The 20,603-nt window shown below is 38.6% G+C and overlaps 1 protein-coding gene across 4 annotated transcripts in view; it reads right to left on the minus strand.

Annotated features, from left to right (window-relative positions):
- Window positions 1-16,030, minus strand: part of LOC149410971 (uncharacterized) — a 37,354-nt gene extending 21,324 nt beyond the window's left edge. Inside the window, exons 1-2 of one of the 4 annotated variants that reach the window (XM_089647135.1) lie at window positions 15,487-16,030; window positions 15,204-15,301 (exon numbers count right to left, since the gene is read on the minus strand). In XM_089647135.1, the coding sequence (XP_089503261.1) occupies window positions 15,204-15,285 (82 nt within the window). In that variant the 5' untranslated portion in view covers window positions 15,286-15,301; window positions 15,487-16,030. Of the gene's footprint in view, window positions 1-1,115; window positions 1,201-15,203; window positions 15,307-15,486 lie in introns of those variants that run through there. The other 3 variants (XM_089647134.1, XM_089647136.1, XM_089647137.1) reach the window with 3 other exon arrangements.
- Between the last annotated feature and the right edge of the window lie 4,573 nt (window positions 16,031-20,603).

Genomic DNA, 20,603 nt, shown 5'->3' on the forward strand with positions numbered 1-20,603 from the left:
CGAAAGGGAGTCTCGTTTTCTCGAATGGGAGCCTCGTTTTCGCCCACACTAAGGGTGTAAATATTTGGCTAATTTTAATATACGAATATGATTGTCCTTCGAACAATCTTAGGTTAGGATAAAATATAATAGATTTTGACAGCTGTCGAAGACAAGATGGTATCGACTGGTTTGACCCACTCATTGTTTGAGTAAAATGACTTTTGACGTTTGACATGTGTACCATCAACGAGACTGAAGAATACGTAAGTCGACCAATGTATGTACTATTGATAGAGATTGCGAGTGGCGCGGATTGGAGAATCACTACCAAGTTTTTTTTGTTGTTTGTTTTTGGGGTGTTATGCCGTGTTGCGCTAACTCCTTCTTTAGCCGACGTTTCGGACAGCGTTGCAGTGTCCATCATCAGGGCAGATCCGGTAGATCCGAAGATGTGTCGGAAAACGTCGGCTAAAGAAGGAGTTAGCGCAACACGGCATAACACCCCAAAAACAAACAACAAAAATGCTTTTGGCCGTGAGAATCTAAAAACTTACCTCACTACCAAGTTGTTTCTCAGAATTTTTACAATTCATTAAATTTCAAAGATAATTTTCAAGTTCTGCAAAAGTTCTATTCAAATTTTGTTATCATCCAATTATGGGCCAGTTGCCAGAACTGAAAGAATACCATAACTTAATGGAATTTGAAAATTAACTTTGAAATTTGATGAATTGTTCAAATTTTGTGAAACAACTAATCCTTGTTTTTTTAACCTAAAAAATGACTAAGACCAAAAGGGTTAACTAAACCAGAAAATAATTTAAATAGTGGTCTTTGACCGGGATACTGATAATGGGAGTATCTACCATTCTAGAAGGTGTCGCAAATAAATATATTAATAATCCAACTGTATTTCCCTCCCAAATTATGTTTTCCCACCATCATATACTCCTGTCAAAATAACTCTGTCTATGTTTAGCACACTTTAAAAATGGAACACATTAAAAAATAAATGCATGAAAAACCTTAAAAGAAAGTACCTACCCCATTATATTTAAAAAGCTATAACGGTATTTACCTAACTAGACGCACTAGACCCATTATAATGTGAACAAAACATGTATGTCACTTACCTATAAGAACTATTATTAAAACGACCTTGGTTGTTAAAACCAAAAATCAACTGTAATTCTCAGATTCAATTTAACACAACTGTATTTCAATAAGATTCAATGACAACTAACTCACAGGCGTGCGTATTTAATAATAACAATCATTGTCATGTTATGTTGAAGACTCGCTTATTAATAGAGTCGTATTGTTTATTACAACTGGCGAACAATGCTGACTAAGTAGATACGGATTGCTTACGTATATTTTGACATGTTCAGCAATAATTAACTGAATACTCCACAATGTATTGGTTGAATCACTTTGATTTAACAATGTAAGTTGACAGCGCTTCTAAAACAGTATTGCTTTGATTTTCATTTAAAAAAATACATTTTGTGGGATAAGACAGCTGTTCTCAAAGTTTTGCATTTTTAAAGATAAAATTATAAATGACAGTGTTTTGATTAGAGATTGTCGCATGTGTGATCCATCAACGACTATCCCCGTGTACAGATTTGCATGTTGTTTAGCAAAAATTGAGCATATTTTGAGACGCAGACCGCCCAGCTCAATACAGAGCAGGAGTGTTTCCGCAAGACAAAAGAGGCAGAAATTGTTGTGCTGCGACACAGACAAAAAAGCTTAGGTAGCTTAGTTTAGCATGCTTGGGGCTGTTCGATTGTGAGAATTTAACGCAAACGTAGAGCACAAAATATTACCTGCCTGCGCATGGATCCTGTTTAAACTCAGCCGCGGCCATAACTGAGCGCAGGACAGAGCAGCGCACTGCGCTTGCGCCTCTGCTGCGTATGGCGGTCCACACTCGTTAATTCATTACAAAATCTGCATTGCCCTGCTTTGCACTGATCTACGCGGTTGTCCCACGGGTCGGTAAAGAATCGACAAAAGCCCACCGATCCATACATTTGTATTGGGGCCTGGGGCCTGCTGGGAAGCGATGTGATGTACTTTCTGTATACAGCTAGCGGTACCAGGTGTCAATGGGAGCTCGATATTTATAGAGACACTGCCGATATCACATCAATTTTGGCAGATTAATAATATCACAAAAAATTCCACAATCTTTTTGTCACTTGGTGACTGACTTGATTCGCAGTCGTTTGTAATTATTTATATGTCTACGCGCCATTCAAATGTCTTCTCAGTCTTTTTTCAAATTACAATTTATATTCATATATTGACTTAACTGTTACAATAGTACCCGTGAGTCAATTTGACGACGATAAGAGAATGACATTCAGCATGAAGGCGGTAAATGCGAAAACAGAAATCTGCAATACCGACAGTTTTCTAAGCTACATGGATTTTCTGCCGTGTACATAGATCATGCAACATACATCGCGCAACCTTTCTTGTGTCTTTACAGCACTCGGTTTTTGTCGAATCCTTACCGACCCATGGGACGACTGCCTAAAACTCACACACTGCGTCAAAACGAGCCACACTCTGATAGATTGCGTTGGAAATGGCCATAAAATTGAAAATGATTAATATATAAAAATGGATAAAACATGCATTATTTGCGCTATGCCTTTTTATTTTATAAATGTTTAATTTCAGAATATGCAGTGTTTAATAATAATTTAGGTCAAATACAAGCATTTTGGCATATTTACCCTCATTGATTAAAACTAAAACTCCGCACACTATCTGTTCATCAATGCTTTATCTTCCTCAATTGTTTATTAATCTCATATTACTCATAACTTGACACACATAACTTTGCATTTATTGGAATTCCTATTTTATTACGGTTAATGTTCACACTCAAATAAGAAGTCTAATTTTACCAGAATTTTACTATAAAAATCGAATAAAACAAACACTACTTTTGTTAACTTGAGAATGTCTAAATAGTATAAAATAAATTCGCTATCCGCGTCTGTCTGTTTGTGCGCTTAGTTCTTCTAAACAACAGAACGGAATTGATAGGGTTTTCACTATCATTTAGAGAATTATTTCCGAAAGGTTCACATACATAATACATGCATATTATATTTTAAAAATTAGAAAAAAGTCTGTTTTATAATCAAGTCGTAAAAATATATTTTCGGGCACTACATTGTTAATGCTGGCTAAACCTTAAGAGATACATCAAAATAATCTACTACGGAATTGTATATATTAAAAAGGCCTACAGAAAAGTCCACAATGATATATGTCTATCTCTTAAGGATAACTCACAGCAACGCCAGGTACACGTCAGCTAGTAAACAATATTGGAATTTAGATGCGAGAGGCAATATATAGTGGAAGGAGGGAAAGGAGAATATACAATGCAAATGAGAATGGTAGCAGAAGACGGGGATGCACGAGGAAGACATGGCACGATCAAGTGAATCAGATACTTGAGTCGGGCCATGTCAAGAGTCAGAACAATAGAAGAGTATGTATGAGACGATGTATGAATGTGAATGAGGCAAGAAGTGTGTGGTGTGACCGAGTTGTTTGGCGGTCCGTCCTCTCTGCTGAAACGGCGTGATGGTTAATTAGTTACATAAGAAATGTTATTTCTTGGCTTCTACTAGTGTTTTGCCGTGTAATGGAAACTAGCGATGGGTCAACCAGTAAACTGAAAGTATGACCTTTGCTTATCTTTGGCTTGACACTTTTGAGATCTGTACAACATGTCTATACTTTATAATATATAGTATATAAGGTGTGCATTTAAAAAAAATTAATATTAGTTACAACTCCAATAAACATTTTTTTTTTTTTTTTTTTTTTTAAGTCAGAGGCGGTTTACTTAAGTTCCCCGCGAGCACTTAGGCCATAGGCCCATTGTACTATCTCCCATTTTACCTCATTCCCTTGCCAGTAACCCGGTCCCTTTAATGAAGTTCACCAGGGCTGTCATTGGATATGTGGCGATGTCTTCTGGTTCCACACTGTGTCTTCCCAGGTATCTGAGCCTTATTCCCAGCAGAGCGGGACATTGGCACCATAGGTGAATTGGAGTCTCTTCCTCCTCTTCACATTTCCTACAGATGTTGGTGTTTTCCACTCCCAACAGTTGCATGTGTCTCCTGAGATGGCAGTGTCCCGTTAATAGTCCTACCAGTTCCCTCAGTGAGTTTCTGTCCATATCGAGTAGTTGCCTGGTTCGGTTAGGGTCCGGTCCGTTTATGAGTACTTTAGATTGCCTCATTCCGGGTGCCTTCTTCCATTCCTTCCAGTGTTGGGATTTGACCCACCTCTTGATATGTAGTTTGGTGTGGCAAGCTGCTACTCCTACGGCCGGCTCGGATCCCGCAAGTGGTGCTTTCGCCCCTTTCCTTGCTAGTTCGTCAGCCCGCTCGTTGCCCTCAATACCTTTATGTCCTGGTACCCAGAGCAGGGTTACTTTATTGATGGTCGCCAGTTCTATAAGGATAGTCCTGCATTCCATCACCAGTCTGGAGTCGCATCGGTTACTTTCCAGTGCCATTAAGGCCGCCTGGCTATCTGAACATATATTTATGTTCTTATTTCTGTACCCGATACTCATATTCTCCTGTGCGCAGGCTAAGATGGCTTTCATCTCAGCTTGAAACACAGTGCAGTGCATTCCTAGAGGTATACTGAGTTCCCTCTTAGATCCCTGTAGACAGACCCCGGCCCCTGTTCCTTCCTCCATCTTGGACCCATCTGTGAACCAGATTAGTTCCTGTTTGGAGTTTGGACCTGGGACCGAGTCCCATTCCTCCCTTGTGGGGTACGTCACTTTAAACAGCTGTCCGAAGAAGTATTCGGCTTGCTTGCCGTCCTGCTTCATCCCAGCCGTCGGACTAATTGCCCTCAGTCTTATTCCTATCTCCGTGTGACTGTTTCTGGGCAACTCTCCTCTCCATTGGCCATTGCAATGTAACCTGTAGGCTGCCGCCATCGCCGCCCCCTCTATTTCTATGTTTAGTGGGGGTAGGTTCAGCAGCACTCCCATGGCTAGTATTGGAGTGGTTCTCATGGCTCCTGTGATGCTTCTGCATGCAAGTCCCTGTATGTGATTGAGTGTGACCATCACTGTTTTCAGTGTTGTTCTCCTCCACCAGACCAGGGCTGCGTGCATGATCCTTGGTTTTACAACGGCTGTGTAAAGCCATTGCATCATTTTAGGTTTGAGACCCCACGTTCTGCCGCAGATTCGCCTAGTTGCCCACATCAGAGCACAGGCCTTTCTGCCTACAGTTTCCACCTGGTTTTTCCAGCTCAGTTTGGCATCTATGATGACTCCGAGGTACTTAACCGTGTCAGAGGGTTCTAATTCCTTTCCATAGAAGGTTGGATTGCTCCATCCTTCTAGTTTCCTTTTACGCGTAAAGATTACTAGTTCTGTCTTGTCTGGGTTGACTGACAGTCCTGTTTCTTCACACCATTCTTCCACTGTTGCCAGTGTTGACTGTATAAGGCCTCGGGTTGTGTCTGCATCCCAACACCTTATTATGGTTGCAATGTCATCCGCATACCCTTGCGTATATAGGCCCCTGTTGTTGAGTTTCCGGATGAGGTTGTCCACCACCAGGCTCCACAGCAAGGGTGATAAGACCCCTCCCTGTGGACACCCTCGTGTCACCAGCACTTTGATGCTTACCTCACCCCTTGTCACCGTAAGTATCCGGCCTGAGAGCATGTTCCTCAGCCACCTTCTGGTGGTTTTGTCGAGTCCATGTCTTTCTGCCGCTTCATCAATGGATTTAATAGTGGTGCAGTTAAATGCTCCCTCTATATCCAGGAATAGCCCTACCGCCAGTTCCCCAGTCGCTTGTGCCTGCTCCAGTTTGTACACCAACCTGTGCAGTGCCGCGTCGACTGACTTACCTGCTTGGTAAGCAAATTGTAACTCGTGGAGGGGCTTCTCTTTCAGTGCCCCGTCCCTTATGTGCCTGTCCATTAGCCTCTCCATTGTCTTCAAAAGAAATGAGGTGAGGCTAATTGGGCGGAATGCACCTGGTTGGTCGTAGTCAGCTCTCCCCGGTTTGGGTATGAACACTACCCTTGTCTTCCGCCATGGTATGGGGATGTATCCGAGGGCACAGCATGCCCTCAGGATCTTCGTCACCGGAAGTAGGATTGTATCTAGGCCCCTCTGTAGAAGTGCCGGAAAGATTCCATCCTCTCCTGCGCTTTTAAAAGGGTCAAACCCTCTGATTGCCCATTTAACTCTGGAGGGAGTAACTATTTTAGCCGCAGTGTCCCAGTCCTTACCTTCCCGTGTAACTCGGGCTGGTGGTGGACCGGTGTCATCTGCTTCTAACTTTTTGTAGCCGGGAAAATGTTTCCCCAGCAGTACCTCCAACTCCTCCTCCCAACTGTTGGTAAATCCTCCATCTGATTTTTTGAATGGGCCTTTTGCTGCCCCTGGGTCTTTTGCAAGAATTTTTTGGATTCTTGCAGTCTGTGGGATGGTTTCCACCTCCCCACAGTATTTCTCCCAGGAGCATGTTTTGGCTTTCTGGATTGCCACCTTGTACTCTTTCTGGTATTGCTTGTGGGCATCCCAGTTTCCTGACTTTTTGGCCTTGTTGAAAGCTTGCCTTACTATTTTCCGTAGCTCCTGCAGTCTTCTGCTCCACCACGGTGTTTTGTCCCTGGTACTTGTCTTCAGAGGGCAGCTATTTTCGTATGCCCTTATCATTGAGTCCCTCAGTACTTCTACTGCGTCCTCAATTTCTTCGGGGCAGCCGTATTTAGCTGGGAATCTTGTCATTCCTATATTTAGTTCCTCCGAGTATCTAGTCCAGTCAGTTGCTTTTGGGTTCCTATATGTATCGGTCCCCGTTTTGCTTGTTTCTCCCTCTAGTTTAAATTCTATGTGTCGGTGGTCCGACAGGGATGGTTCGTCCGATACTCTCCATCCTGAGACTCTCAATGTTCCTAGGGTCAGGTCTATCACCTCCTGTCTGTTACTTATAACGAAGGTGGGTTCCCTACCTCTATTAAGAATCTCAAGGTTCACTGTCATCAGGTATTCCAGGAGGTCCTGTCCTCGTTTGTTGATGTCCGTACTCCCCCACACAGTGTGGTGCGAGTTAGCATCTGCTCCGAGTATCAGTTCCCTACCCTTCTCCCTGCAGTCCTGGACGAGTCTCGTTATTTCCCTTGAGGGTGGTGGTTCCACAGAGTCATAGGGCATGTATGCTGATGCCACAACTACTTCCCTGCTTCTTTGGTCCAGCGTGACCTGTAGCTTCACAGCCACTAAGTCCCTACTGCAGTGTTCGGGTAGCAGTGTGCCAGGTATCCCTCTGATGAGAATACAGGCCCTGGGTCTGTCCCCCGACTCGTTATAATAGAGTAGACCTTGGTTCATGTTTAGTCCTCTGACCTTCCCCCTATAAGTCCAGGGTTCTTGGATCAGCGCGACGTCCACACTGTCCCGGGTGACTCTACTGCTAAGCACTGCAGTCGCTGCCGGACTGCGGTGCAAGTTTATTTGAATGAACTGTAAGTTTTTAGCCATTACTGCCTAATCCTTGGGTCATTCCTCCTATTTACGCTCCTCGGTGTTAGGAGGGCGCACCGTGAAAGTGGCCTTCCTTATCCCGACATGCGCTATTTTCCAGGTCCCCTGATGGTCCCTGCATTTCCACGTCTGGATCCCCTGGGGGATCCCGCCGCGTTGCGTCCGTCGGAGGTCCTTCTTTACGGTTCCCAGAGGGCCCCTCAAGGGAAGAGTCCACCAGGGTGGTCCCATCTCTCCTCTCCACTTCCTCTTGGTTCCTCAAAGGCCCCAAGAGGGATGAGTCCACCGAGGCGGCCTCAACTCCTCCTTCCACTCCCCCTAGGTTCCTTAAAGGTCCCTCGTCAGTGTTGTCTTTGTTTTTGCAGTCCATATTTGGTCCCACGAGTACCTAGGGAAATAAAAGGTCCACCCCAGCAGAGCCCCGAATGCCGGGGTAAGGTCTGTATACTCCGAGATGCGACCTTGTGTCTCGGAGGAACCGTTCGTGACACTGTTCCCCAGTGTCATTCAGCCCTGAGCACGGTATCCCACACCTTAGCTTGGGATGGCTATTGCAGGTCGTGTTTCCACTCCCTGAGCGATGGGTTCGCCACACTCCCTACGCTAAATTTAATAAACATTTAATTTCAACACACGCCATTTTGAGATATGTTCCTTATACAGAAATGCATTATTAAGACATTATAGATGCATCATGCAAATTTATGCAAATATAAGCCGGTTTTAATTATAAACTGCTGCCGCGAAAACACTACACAAAAAACATTGATTAATTATCAGGATTTGTATATTTAGCAGTAAAGTTTTGGATGAATATTATTTTGTGCAAATAAAATTAGATGTACATCTGTCTGTTTGTGCGCTTAGTTCTTGTAAACTACGCAACGAATTTTGATAGGGTTTTGACTGTCATTTAGAGAATTTCTTCCGGAAGGTTTATATATATAATACATGCACATTATATTTATAGAAAGTAGAGAAAAGTCCATGTTTTGTAATCAAGTTGTAAAAAAATTTTCGGGCGCTTACATTGCTAACGCTGGCTAAACCTTATGAGATACATCAAAATAATGTACTACGGAATTATAAATCTTAAAAATTCCTATAGGAAAGTCCACAATGGTATACGTCTATCTCCTAAGAAAAACTCACACTAATCATTTTTATCTTCTACATATAACGGGTTATTTGCAGTGGCGGTCCTTCCCTTAGGTCAATTAGTGTTTGACTCCCCAAAATTATAAGACAACAATAATAATCAATTATGTGCATTAAAACAACTGGTCTTATTCTTAATTTATTTAAAATTTAACGTAAAACAGCGGCGGCGACGAGTGACTAGCAGTGACATCTGTTGTCTCTAATAGAAGCTTTCATTCACAAGTCCACACGATTCGCTGGGTCAATTTAAAGAATGTCCACTTTGGCATCTTCTGTCCCTATGCGCGCCATAGAATAAACGAAATGCTGGCGTCCCACAGGGATCGGATCTGTCTCCGACTTTGTTTTTGTTGCACATCAATGACCTTTTGACATGTGCACCGATTCATTGTTACGCGGATGACAGTACAGTTCATGATAGCTTTTTGTTTGACAAGTCCCCAAAGGGCACACAAACTCCAACGGCTCGGAGGGCTTTGAAGCAGAGAATGGACGGTTATCTCGAGAGTATTTCCTCCTGGGGTAAAAATAATCTCGTCGAATTTAATGTTTCAAAGACCCAATCCTGTCTGATTACGTCTAAAAGGGATCCAAATGATAATCTAGTCTCCTTCAACGGAAGCAATCTTCCGAACAGGCCTTCCATTGATATGCTTGGTGTAACTATAAGTGACCAGCTCAGGTACGGGGGCTCCATCGAAGCCAGAGTAAAGTTGGCCTCTCAGAAGCTGGGTGTACTGTACAGGGCCTGCAGATACTTTAATAGTACACAACTGCTGACCCTGTACAAATCGCAAGTGCGCCCTACTGTCGAATTTGGCAGCTATCTCTGGTCCGGAGCCCCAAAATACCTGAAAAAAACCCTTGACTCAGAAACGGGCGTTCCGTTTGATAGATTCCCCAATCTTAACAAACGGACTGCAATCTTTAGAGCACAGGCGTCAGGTAGGTATGCTGTCCTTGTTCTATCGGTATTACAATGGAAGATGCTCTGAGGAACTAGCGTCATTGATCCCTTTGGCACCGGTGCGTAGTCGGAATACACGCCAAACGCGCGCCCAAAATTTGTACACGGTTGACATTTGTCACATGAGAACGGGTCACTTCTACGATTCGTTCTTAGGTTCAACAGCTTGGCTGTGGAACGAACTGCCGGCCTCTGTGTTTCCTCCCTCCTACAACTTGGGACTCTTCAAGACCTATGTTCACTCCTTCATCTCTACAAAGAGACTCTACACACAGCATCCCCAAAGATGACATAGGCCCTGAGGGAAAATTAGGTACCGAAGAAAGCTTAGGGACGCTTAGATCATGACCGTGGGGGAGACAACGTGATGAATATTATATATTTTACAGAGATGGTGACATAAACAAATGTCGGTTTTTCATTTTACACGCTTGTAGTGTGTGGAACAGTGGTTGTTTTTCAATTGGATACTTCGGGAAAGGTTTGGTTAAATAATTATTTATGTTTTTGTCGATTTAGAATGAAGATGAAGAATGAAACAAAACATAAAACGTAAAAGATCATTGTCAAATAGAATCAAACTCTTATTTTATTCAATTTAATGTTGTGCACAACTACATTAAAACTTAATATCTTAAAAATAATTTGACGTAATATGTATTTAGAGTCGCAGACTCTAAATACTATAACAAATTGATATTGTTAATAATATATGGGTATTTTTCACAATATCAAATAAAGATTAGTCACACATTTTTTTCAAATGACCTACCACGACTGAATCCCTAGAGCCGCGTCTGGTTATTTGCGCAGCTATTTTGACCGAAAATATATTTTACGACTTGATTACAAAACGACTTTTCTCTACTTTCTATAAATATAATTTGCTTTAATGTTGACATAGGCCCTGAGGGAAATTATTTTCTTCAGGGCCTCCTGTGTGGAGTTAATATAAAAAAAAAAAAAATTAAAAAAATATAAATAAAAATGTAAATATTCATTTGTTCCATATTTTAAATTTCCGAAAGTTCTTCACCTTTTGCTTTGAAATTTTGACCCAACGTTGCATTCTAATACGCGTATATTTTTATATACAACCGCTCAGTGGCTGAGTTGAAATCGCGTTTGGGCCCCACCCGGGCGAAGTGTGTTCAATTCCTCAGGCGGCTAAGTCCTCCATCACAACACAAGCAACATTTTTAGTTTACTAGTATGAGATTTTCAAATATTGTCAGGTTATTATTCATAACCCGGGAATGTTTGTATTTCTTTAAAAAAAAAATTATATATATGTCACCAGTGACAGGTAAAAACATGCTTTATTTATTTAAAAAAAGCGCCATCTTTTGGACGTGAAAGCAACACGCACTATTGTTTCTCTATCTGCACAGACAGACTGAGCGGCAGCAACGCTTGGCGGATGTACCTAGTAAGTAGCTGTAGCTAGTAACTAAATAAAATGTATAACCGATTACGCTGACACAATTTTTTTACGCTTATCAGTCACAATCTAATTGCAAAAATAAATTATTATTGTTTATTATTTAGCTTTTTACTGCCATGAAAATGCAAAGTAATAATTTTTCATTTAATTTCTACATCCTATTCTAATTTCCTGGTTTGAATATCTTGTAATAATGTCAATGTTAGTGGCAGCTTGTGCGATGAGGCAAGGTCCCTTAAAAAATAGAAAGAGAGAAAAGGGGAAAAACATACAAGTATCAATATATCCAAGTGGCGGTTTGCTCTAAAGTGTGTTTGTGCAGTGAACCCTCATCAAGAAGTTGAGATTATGAGACAAACTTACTTTATAATTATATTAGCGCATTATAAGCAATTCTGCCTTTAAAATCGAAGGGCCGAAAAATACAGTCAAAGATCAACCCGATATTCCCATGCTGTGGCATTATAGAATCAGCACAAAATACATCATAATAAAAAAGAAAAAAATAAAATACACAATCCACCTGAAATCACTTATGAGATCTCTACAACATGTCCATAATTTGTAATGTCATTGGTTCCAATTTTACAGTTAGTAGCCTTCAATAAATGGCACCTACCAGGAAACATTTGATAGTGTTGGAAATATGTTATTTGATTGTAAAACGCTTAATCATAGCATGCCCCTTCTGATAATGCAAATTTCATGCTTGTGTGATTTTACTATTAAGCCCCTGCATACACAATTTCTATCGATTTATAACAAGTTTCTCGTTAACTCTTTAAGTTTTTAAGTTCCAAAAAAAATATATGTTATTTTTTATGATAATATCGAAACATGCGTTATGCCGAAATGTTAATTATATGAAATTTGTTATATGGAAAAAATCGCAAAGTACGCTCCGAAAATTATTAAAAACATGTTTTGTTGTGTTATTTAATATGTTATAGGTATGAAAAAAATCACATTGTATCTTTAAATGCACCTAAAGCATTTATCGAGAGATTTTTGCTCTATTTCAAACGTTGTGTTTTATCAAATATTTTCACCATTTTCACATAATTATGATCGTTTTTTTAATATTAGCGCGCTTTAACATTTGCATTTACATACCTCCCTTTCAAACCATCTTTGAACGCTTTTACGAGGCCTTAAAGAATAACGACAATAAATAAACACAAACTTGCTAAAACAATATTAAACACACTTACATAAATAGAAAATGATGATATATTCTGATAATTAAGTGAATAAAACTGTTATATTTTGCCTTTTTTAGAAATCAACTTGTATACAATTCTGCCATCTGGAACCCACATTACAATATTCATGTACAAGCTATTGAAAGAGTACAAAATAAATTCAAACATTTTCTAAATTTTTAAAATGGGTATTCCAGCAATTTTGTTGAACTATAACACTCTTTTAAATTGAATGAATATGCTTAAATGGTCAGACAGAAGGATTTTCACTGACTTATTTCTATACAAAATTCTAAATGATGCATTCGATAGCCCAGAATAACTTGCATTGATAAGCTTTTAGATTCCGCTACGTAATACTAGAATCGGGATTTATTTAAGTGCAGAAATTCTGAGACCAACTACCATATGTATTCCTCATTGCCCAGAATACTTATGAAGGGAAATAATTATACTGAGTAAGTGAAAATCTTCAATTTATCCCTTAAATATAAATGATTGTAACTGGGGCAGTTTAGTTATGTATAATTACTGTATAATTTTTACTATTCATATGTAAAAGCCCCTAAAAAGGACGTTAATAAAAAATAAGAGGTTAATTATTGTGTACTTGATGTATAATAGCTTTAAAAAAATTCGCATTGCAATTATACAGGGTTTTCCAATAAGAGGTGTTATTTTGATATTCAATTGTAAAAGATCAATGGTTTCATTGCTTGTGTGGCACGTAGTGCCGTCTTGTTGAAAGTAAACGTTGTCCAGATCAATACCATCTGGATCTTCCAGAATGCGACTTTTACATATTGCTCAATAAAATTTAGCCTTCAGGCCAGTTCCCATAGTTCGTATTTTCAAAGTTAGCGTAGTTTCACACATTTGCACATTCGACCCTACAATAAAACAATTCTTTGGCCTGGTATTTTTATAAAGATATTGTCTTGTTTGTGTATAATTTATGATTTAAGAATTCGTGACATTTTACTTCAAGCGGCGGCAGCTTTCAAATAGAGTTGTTCGCTCTCTATTTTATGATGACCCTAGTTAAACCATTATGCCTAAAAATATTTTCCAATATCTTTCCCACCCCTGTCCCATAGTAATAAAAACCCCAAATAAAGTTTCATCTCCCTTAAAATAATTCCTTTAAAATATTTGTATTGTTTAAGTCACGTTTGTATCATTTAGGATAGTTAAGTGCATTATTTTTTATGTTTAAGAATGTTGTTTTCCGACGAGCGGGTGGAACATCTTTATTTTTGTAATATGTCCTTCAAGAATTTAGTTTAAATACAGATACCTCCCAGAAAAAGGACAGTATTCATATAACTTGTAGGTACAGGCGTACCTACGGAGGAGCTAGTATTGAAATAACTGGTAGGTACATGCGTACCTACGCAATCAGTCGTGAGATAATTACTAGGTTTATGTAAACCTAGGGAAAACTGAAGAATAAAGGAAACTAGACCTTTATTTCTTTCAGTTTAAGTTTGAGCAGAGGAAAATAAGATCATCTGCAATTATATTGTGATTTAATAAATTTATAAGTCAAGAAGAAGAAGTGTTTTCCTGCATTCCATCTGACGGCGTGTTCTCGTACCACGATAGCAGAAACACCATCTAATTCCGGCCATAAAAAATCATTAATCATCCCTCGATAGCGCAATCCATTCACCGTAACTGTTGCTTCAGCCTCATGTTCGAAAAAGTAAGGTCCAATGACTCCGCCGGACCATAAACCGCACCAAACAGTCACACGTTGAGAATCGAGAGGCCTTTCAACAATAACTCTTGGGTTTTCCGAGCCCCAGATACGACAATTTTGCTTGTTGACGAAGCCACCGAGGTAGAAATGGGCCTCATCACTCAAGATGATTTGCATTTGATTCACTCAAGTGAATTTTAATAATTTCAATGCGTTGTTGAAGCGTGTATCATTCCATTTTTATTAATGGCGTAGTTTCTACTTGTCAAATGTCAAAAAATGACAGCTCCAAAAGTAACATCTACCGAAATAGCGGGCTCTTCAAAATAACACCTCTTATTGGAAAACCCTGTAATTAGTACTGTATGTAATTTATTGGATATATATATATCAGTGTTTTGTAAGAAATTTCATTACAAAAATTGCTAAGTAAAATTGGTGGAATGTTATGTAAGTAGGGTAAGAAAAATGATAAAAATTTACACAAATATTATTTCAATTGCAACCCCATTGTCGATTATGATAATATGGCAATACAGGAAACTGCTTTAATTTATATATTTTAAGGAACAACATTTTTTGCAACGCCATCTATGAGTGAGGCAGGAAGAGATATTTTTTAGTTAAAATAGTTTGGGTCAATTCTAATTGCACAACCTATAGATGTTTACATAAAAGTTCATAGTTTTTAGACTAATGAATAACAAAATTAATTAAAATTGGCAATAGCAATCTCAAACCTTCCAATAATTAAATCTTAACATTATGTATTTAAATGCCGCAGTTTGTGACAAGAAATACAACCATTTTAGTGATCATTATGACAATAAAAATGGAGTTGTCCAAGTCTGAACAGAATTCAACCAAGTAAGTAGCTAGGTAAATTAAAATGCAGTTTTCTATATTGATATCCGATTATGGTGTTACAATATGGGTGCGAATAGGTGGGAGAGATGCAACTAGAAAAACAATACAAAACAACATCATCTAGGATCTAGAAGCATCCGGGGAATTAATAGTTAAGTCCATCAACGTGCAGTACTGTCAGGTCCCAGGATGGTAATGTTTGATGCAGCCACTATATTCTACAATACCACTACGGCAACTGTTGGGTTAGGGAAACAATTGAAGCCTAGGAATAAACCGTTCCTTTGTTTGGCATGCCCGCCTACCTGATCTCTGCTTGAGCCGTTTGCAGTTTTCCGTTGACTTGATTATCCGCCCCGCTTTTATTTCAGAAGTTTTGGAGGACATTTTACCCCTAGCCAACCTGCGCTAATGGGGACCAACAAACAATAATATACGTTTAAGAAAGAAATTATAAACAAATAAACTTGTTGCACACTAAATAAAGTTTACCATGCTGTCTGTTCGGGACATTGTATTAAAAAAGGCGTGCAATTAAAAAATATATTGTATCGTAAATACTTGAGGGGGATAGACAGTGCGACTTACGACACGCCAAGGGTGAGAGATTCAGCAGCTGCAGGGCTGATTCCAGACGATATGCGGTCGGGGCTTCAGCATTTATTCGATAATGCTAAATCGCCGAATTATCACAAAAATTTAGCTTTTTTCACACCTCCTGCCAGCCGGCTCACATGATAATCACTCGTTAAGTAAACAGGGGAACAGAAGCAGCGGGAAACGACAACCGTCCGCGTCTTGTGCAGGTAATTATACTTTTGATAATATTCTTATACGACGTATAAATTATGTAGTGGATTTCCTGTCAGACCTGTCACACTCACAAACAGCGAAACTGAACGAAACAACAGGGAACGAGCGGCTCGAAGCGTCACATCATCGTCACATGAATATACCGCAACTTCAACTCCAAGTTCCAAATCATTACGATGACGAACCCTCACGCTGCCCCACGCGCTCGCTCGAATACACAAAATAATACTTTTGGATTAGAACCTTATGACAATTTTCTTTAAGTGAATTTTTTTAATAATTTCTAGGAATGTTGAAAAATTCCAAATCATTAGATAACTTTTAATGTTTAGAAATATTCATAATTTCTGTCGAAATATTTTGAATGACAAACAAAAATGAATAACTTATGTATGTAATAGTGTGTAATTAGGGAATATTTTTAAATGTTTTTTTTTGCTTCCAGCCACTCGTTGATATTGTTTTGGTATAAAAGGTTCTATACATCTAAACTTGCAGTTGGCGCGAGTGAAGTTGTTGCTGGTCACTGCTAGTATACTATCGATGCAGTTGCTGCTGGTAAACTATAATTTATTTATGTATACTATGCTGCTGGCTGTTTAATGAATATTATGTAATATTAATTACATAATATTCATTAAACAGCCAGCAGAATAATACTGAATACTGAATTTAATGTAATATTAATTGTATAATTCAAAACGGCATTTGGAGTATTTCAGTGAAATTCGAGCAAAGCATTAGAAATGTAGTAAATTATCATCATTTATAAGTAGGTACCCATCAGATATTTCGTCTATCACAGAAATTCGATTTCGCAAATTTTGGCTTTCCTTCTTCATTCTTCATTCTATCTATAAAAATATAATTCTCTGGTTATTATTTGACATTTTCAGGTTATGTTTACATATTTGACATTTCTGATAACTCATTGGCACGTTTTTAAAGTTCTGCACTAAAGAGAAGATGATAATAATTTCAAAATGAGTGCTATCAAGTGTTTCAAGTGCCGTACCGTGCTGCTCAAGGACTCCGAAATAGAGCAGCTCTCCCCTCACGGAGACACGAATCAAACTTCCGCTGGAGTTTCAATAATACGATGCGAATCTATGTTAGACGATAAATTAATATACCTAAAAGATGATTTACTGCCCGAATGGATTATAGCCAAGGTACAAGAGAGCAACTGGACGAAGGGAAGACTACATTGCGAACAATGCAAAACCAAAATAGGGCATTTTGACTTTGTTACTGGTAGAAAATGCCATTGCGAAGAAACCGTGCTGCCCCCGGTTTATTTCATCAAAAGCCAAGTTGACAGACCTCTCAATGTCAAGTTATGATTCTGAATCTTATTCTCAATTTTGTGTAATTTAAAATAAAATTCTTTATATATTTTATATGTTTATTCAAACGGTTTATGTACCAACATAATTTATATATTCCAGTTTTCACATGTTCTTGAAATATTCATAATATACATGTACCATTCTGCAACTACCAATAAATCAATAATTTACTGAAAAAAATGTTATTTTTTTTTTAAAAAAGGTAAACATTCCCGGGTAACAATATTTGACAATATCTGACAATATTTGAACATCTCCTGCTGCCACCACTGTGTCGTGATGGAGGACTCAGCCAGCCGAGGAATTGAACTCACAACGCCTGGGTTGGAACCAGACGCGATTCTAAATCAGACACTGACCAGTCGGGGATCTAGGTATACATATTTTAAAAAAATCTTTAAACTTGTTTCTTCATTTGGAAACCGCGGTGTGGAATGGATTGGAATGGGGATTCTCTCCGTTATCTTGAAGAGTTGAGTTTTCAAATTCCAGAGGATTGAAATTGTTTTTGAATTTAGTTCACGGAGCCAACTTCAATTTTTTAATGAACTAACTGTTCACAACGATTTAAGACATAAAAGAGTACCGACAATAAGTACTTATTTTTTTTTTCACGGAAATAAAAGAAGGAAAACTTGTCGTATTCCATCGCACGTAAAGGCTTTTTAACTTGTTGAAGACTGGAGCATATTTTACGTTTTATTAGCCCAAACGATGCTGATTATGTTTTTCATACATTTTTCGAATCATTAATCATTAGCATCATATTAAAATGCTCGCATGTTCTCCAGAGACTCATCGGCGTTCCACTAGTTAAAAAAACAACACTTGATTTCAACTTAAATGTATAATGGAGACAACTATAAAGACAACGATAAACATGAACAAAATAGGTTTTTTAGTTGTTACTTCGGGTTAATAATTTGTACGTATTTCCTAACCTCTAAACTTTTTCTTTTAAGAAAAAATGGAACTTTAATGCATCTTTTACCATCTCCCACAAGATAAATAGTAGTTTTTTGTGGTAATTAAGTTGAAACCAAGTGCAGGGGAATTCGACAAGTTTATCTAAGAGAATTTATCTTAACACACTTTGGCCGGGAAAGGTAGTTCTACCCGTTTGGTCGATTGATGCTTAACGGCTGGAAGGGTAGTTCTATCTTTTGCCTCATTTCAATAGCAAAAATTATACACCAATCTCTTTGTAAAGATCTCAACTATATTTACATAATTAGCGAATCGTAATGCAAGTCTTCTTTGTATATTTATCTTTGTGACTTTCGTTTATATCGGTATTTCAACATTTATTTAAATAACATATTTTGTTATTGTAATAATTCAATTCCTGGAATGAGGGTTTTTATGACCGTGAAACCCGATTCGAATCTCTACCCCTGTTCCGCAGCTACTCAACTCCTATGTGCAAGCGATTGAGAGATGTCGGGCGTATTTAAAGGTGTCTTAACCCTTGGAATGCCAATTGTGTCTGAAACTATTTTCGTATTAACTAATTTGTTTTTTTTAAATTATACCGTCTTACCAGATAATGTGTTTATATATTTGTATATCTGTCCTATGTAGTTTCCCCAGGATAACCGCTTATATTCAGAGAAATCTTTTTTTTCTCTTTTGTTATAAAAAAAATTTTATAATGAAGACATCCAATATCCTTGAGTTTTACTATATTTTCCAGCTAAATGAGCGTTCCTCACAATAAAAGTGAGTCATGACAGAATTTCCTGTAAATAAATACAGTACTTACTTAAAACTTTTCAAAATCGGAATTTGTCATTTGACGTGAAATTTTTCACAGATAAAATAAACATATTTACAAGTGACGAAATGACTAGAATAATATTAAGATACATTATTCTCTTACCAAGCGAAAAAAGTAGATTTTAGTACGCTAGGAGCATTTTTAAGGTTAAAAATACCATAAAATCGAGACAATTGCGGTGATCTACTAGGAAATCCACAGTGGATTCAACAAAACACTATTTTTATGTGTAACTGCATAAGAGTCTGAACTGCTCCCAACCGTCTGGAGCCAGTGAGACTATGGCATCCCCTATTGGGGTATGTTACGAGACTGAATGTAGCGGGGAGAAGTAGATAGGGAAGAGGAGGGTGGGAAAGTACCTGGCTATTCAGATCTGGTCTCTTGGACTTTTATTGTGATAGATTGAAAATGGCGTTGATATCTTAATTAGCTGGCAGTTGGAATAATCTGGACCCCGACCATGAGGTTCTCACCTTATTTATTATCTCAACAGCTAACGCCATCTTAATATCATTGATATTAGTGTTTCAGCTTACCCATAGATTGCACTGTATTAGTCTGATAGGTTACCCATAGATTTTATTATTAATATCAATAAAATAATAAAACATATGGTAATTCGGAATTTCAGAATAATATTTGTTACGATTTAAAAATCAATCTAACAGTGTTTCTAAATACATACAGTGCCATAGACCGAATAATTTGTGCCCTGACCATTGACCATTGACCACATGTTTTGTCCCTTCGGGTGCCGGGTCTCATCTCACTAACACCTTGTTTTGTTTTTTTTGTGTTACTGAAAATATGTACCCAATAATATAAATGTGCAAGCCGGTTAGTTTATGGCATCAGTATGGTGATTGTGTACGATAGAGAAGAACTAATTGGTTTAAAAAACACTCGTGTGCCATTAAAACCTTTAGCGGCTGCAAAAATTAACTTTTACAATCTAAATCGCAACCCTGCTAAGAAAATAAGATTCAGAGGTTGTCGGGGAGGACGAAATCGCAAAAATAAATCAATAAAAATTAGTGCAGTAACCCACAATCCTGAACATGAGAAGACAGACGAAATAAAAACTTCAACAAGAGGCGTATCCATACAGCGCCATGCAAATTTACAAACCCGCCGACTCGCAGTGGCAAATTGGAATGCGCGCTCACAAGGTGGATGATGTTCACGATATTATTAGCCAGAAGAAACTGAACATCCTATCAATTACTGAGACGTGGCATGAAAACTATGACTCCACCTCCATAAAAAAGTTGCGAGCTCTTGGCTATACGGTCATAGAACAGGCAAGACGAAAATCGCCGGACGACCCCAGAAACAATAACATCTCGTTTGTGAATCATGGAGGGGTGGCGATCATTGGTCGTCAAGGACTGCGTATATCCAAAATCAACATTGGAGATTACCATACTTTTGAATCTCTGGGATGTTGTATTTCTTCAATGGGGGCGTCTTTCACACTAATCACTATATACCGACCGGGGTCGAGGATCATCACTGCGAATTTTTACAACGAATTTTCGCAACTTTTAGGCCGGTAAATGCCCTACCGGGTGCCCTCATTATAACCGGGGACTTTAATATCAGAATAGATAGGAAAACTGACATTAACACAACAAAATTTCTTGATGTCTTAGAGTGCTACGGATGTAGGCAATGGGTAGATACTCCGACTCATGACGCAGGCGGAATACTTGATATTTTTGTATCTAGGAATACTGACCCACCGCTAATAACCGAAGTAATAG

The sequence above is a fragment of the Hesperophylax consimilis genome, chromosome 26 (assembly GCF_061612785.1).
Source record: "Hesperophylax consimilis isolate HC1 chromosome 26, BYU_Hcon_1.0, whole genome shotgun sequence".
NCBI classification, from domain to species: domain Eukaryota; kingdom Metazoa; phylum Arthropoda; class Insecta; order Trichoptera; family Limnephilidae; genus Hesperophylax; species Hesperophylax consimilis.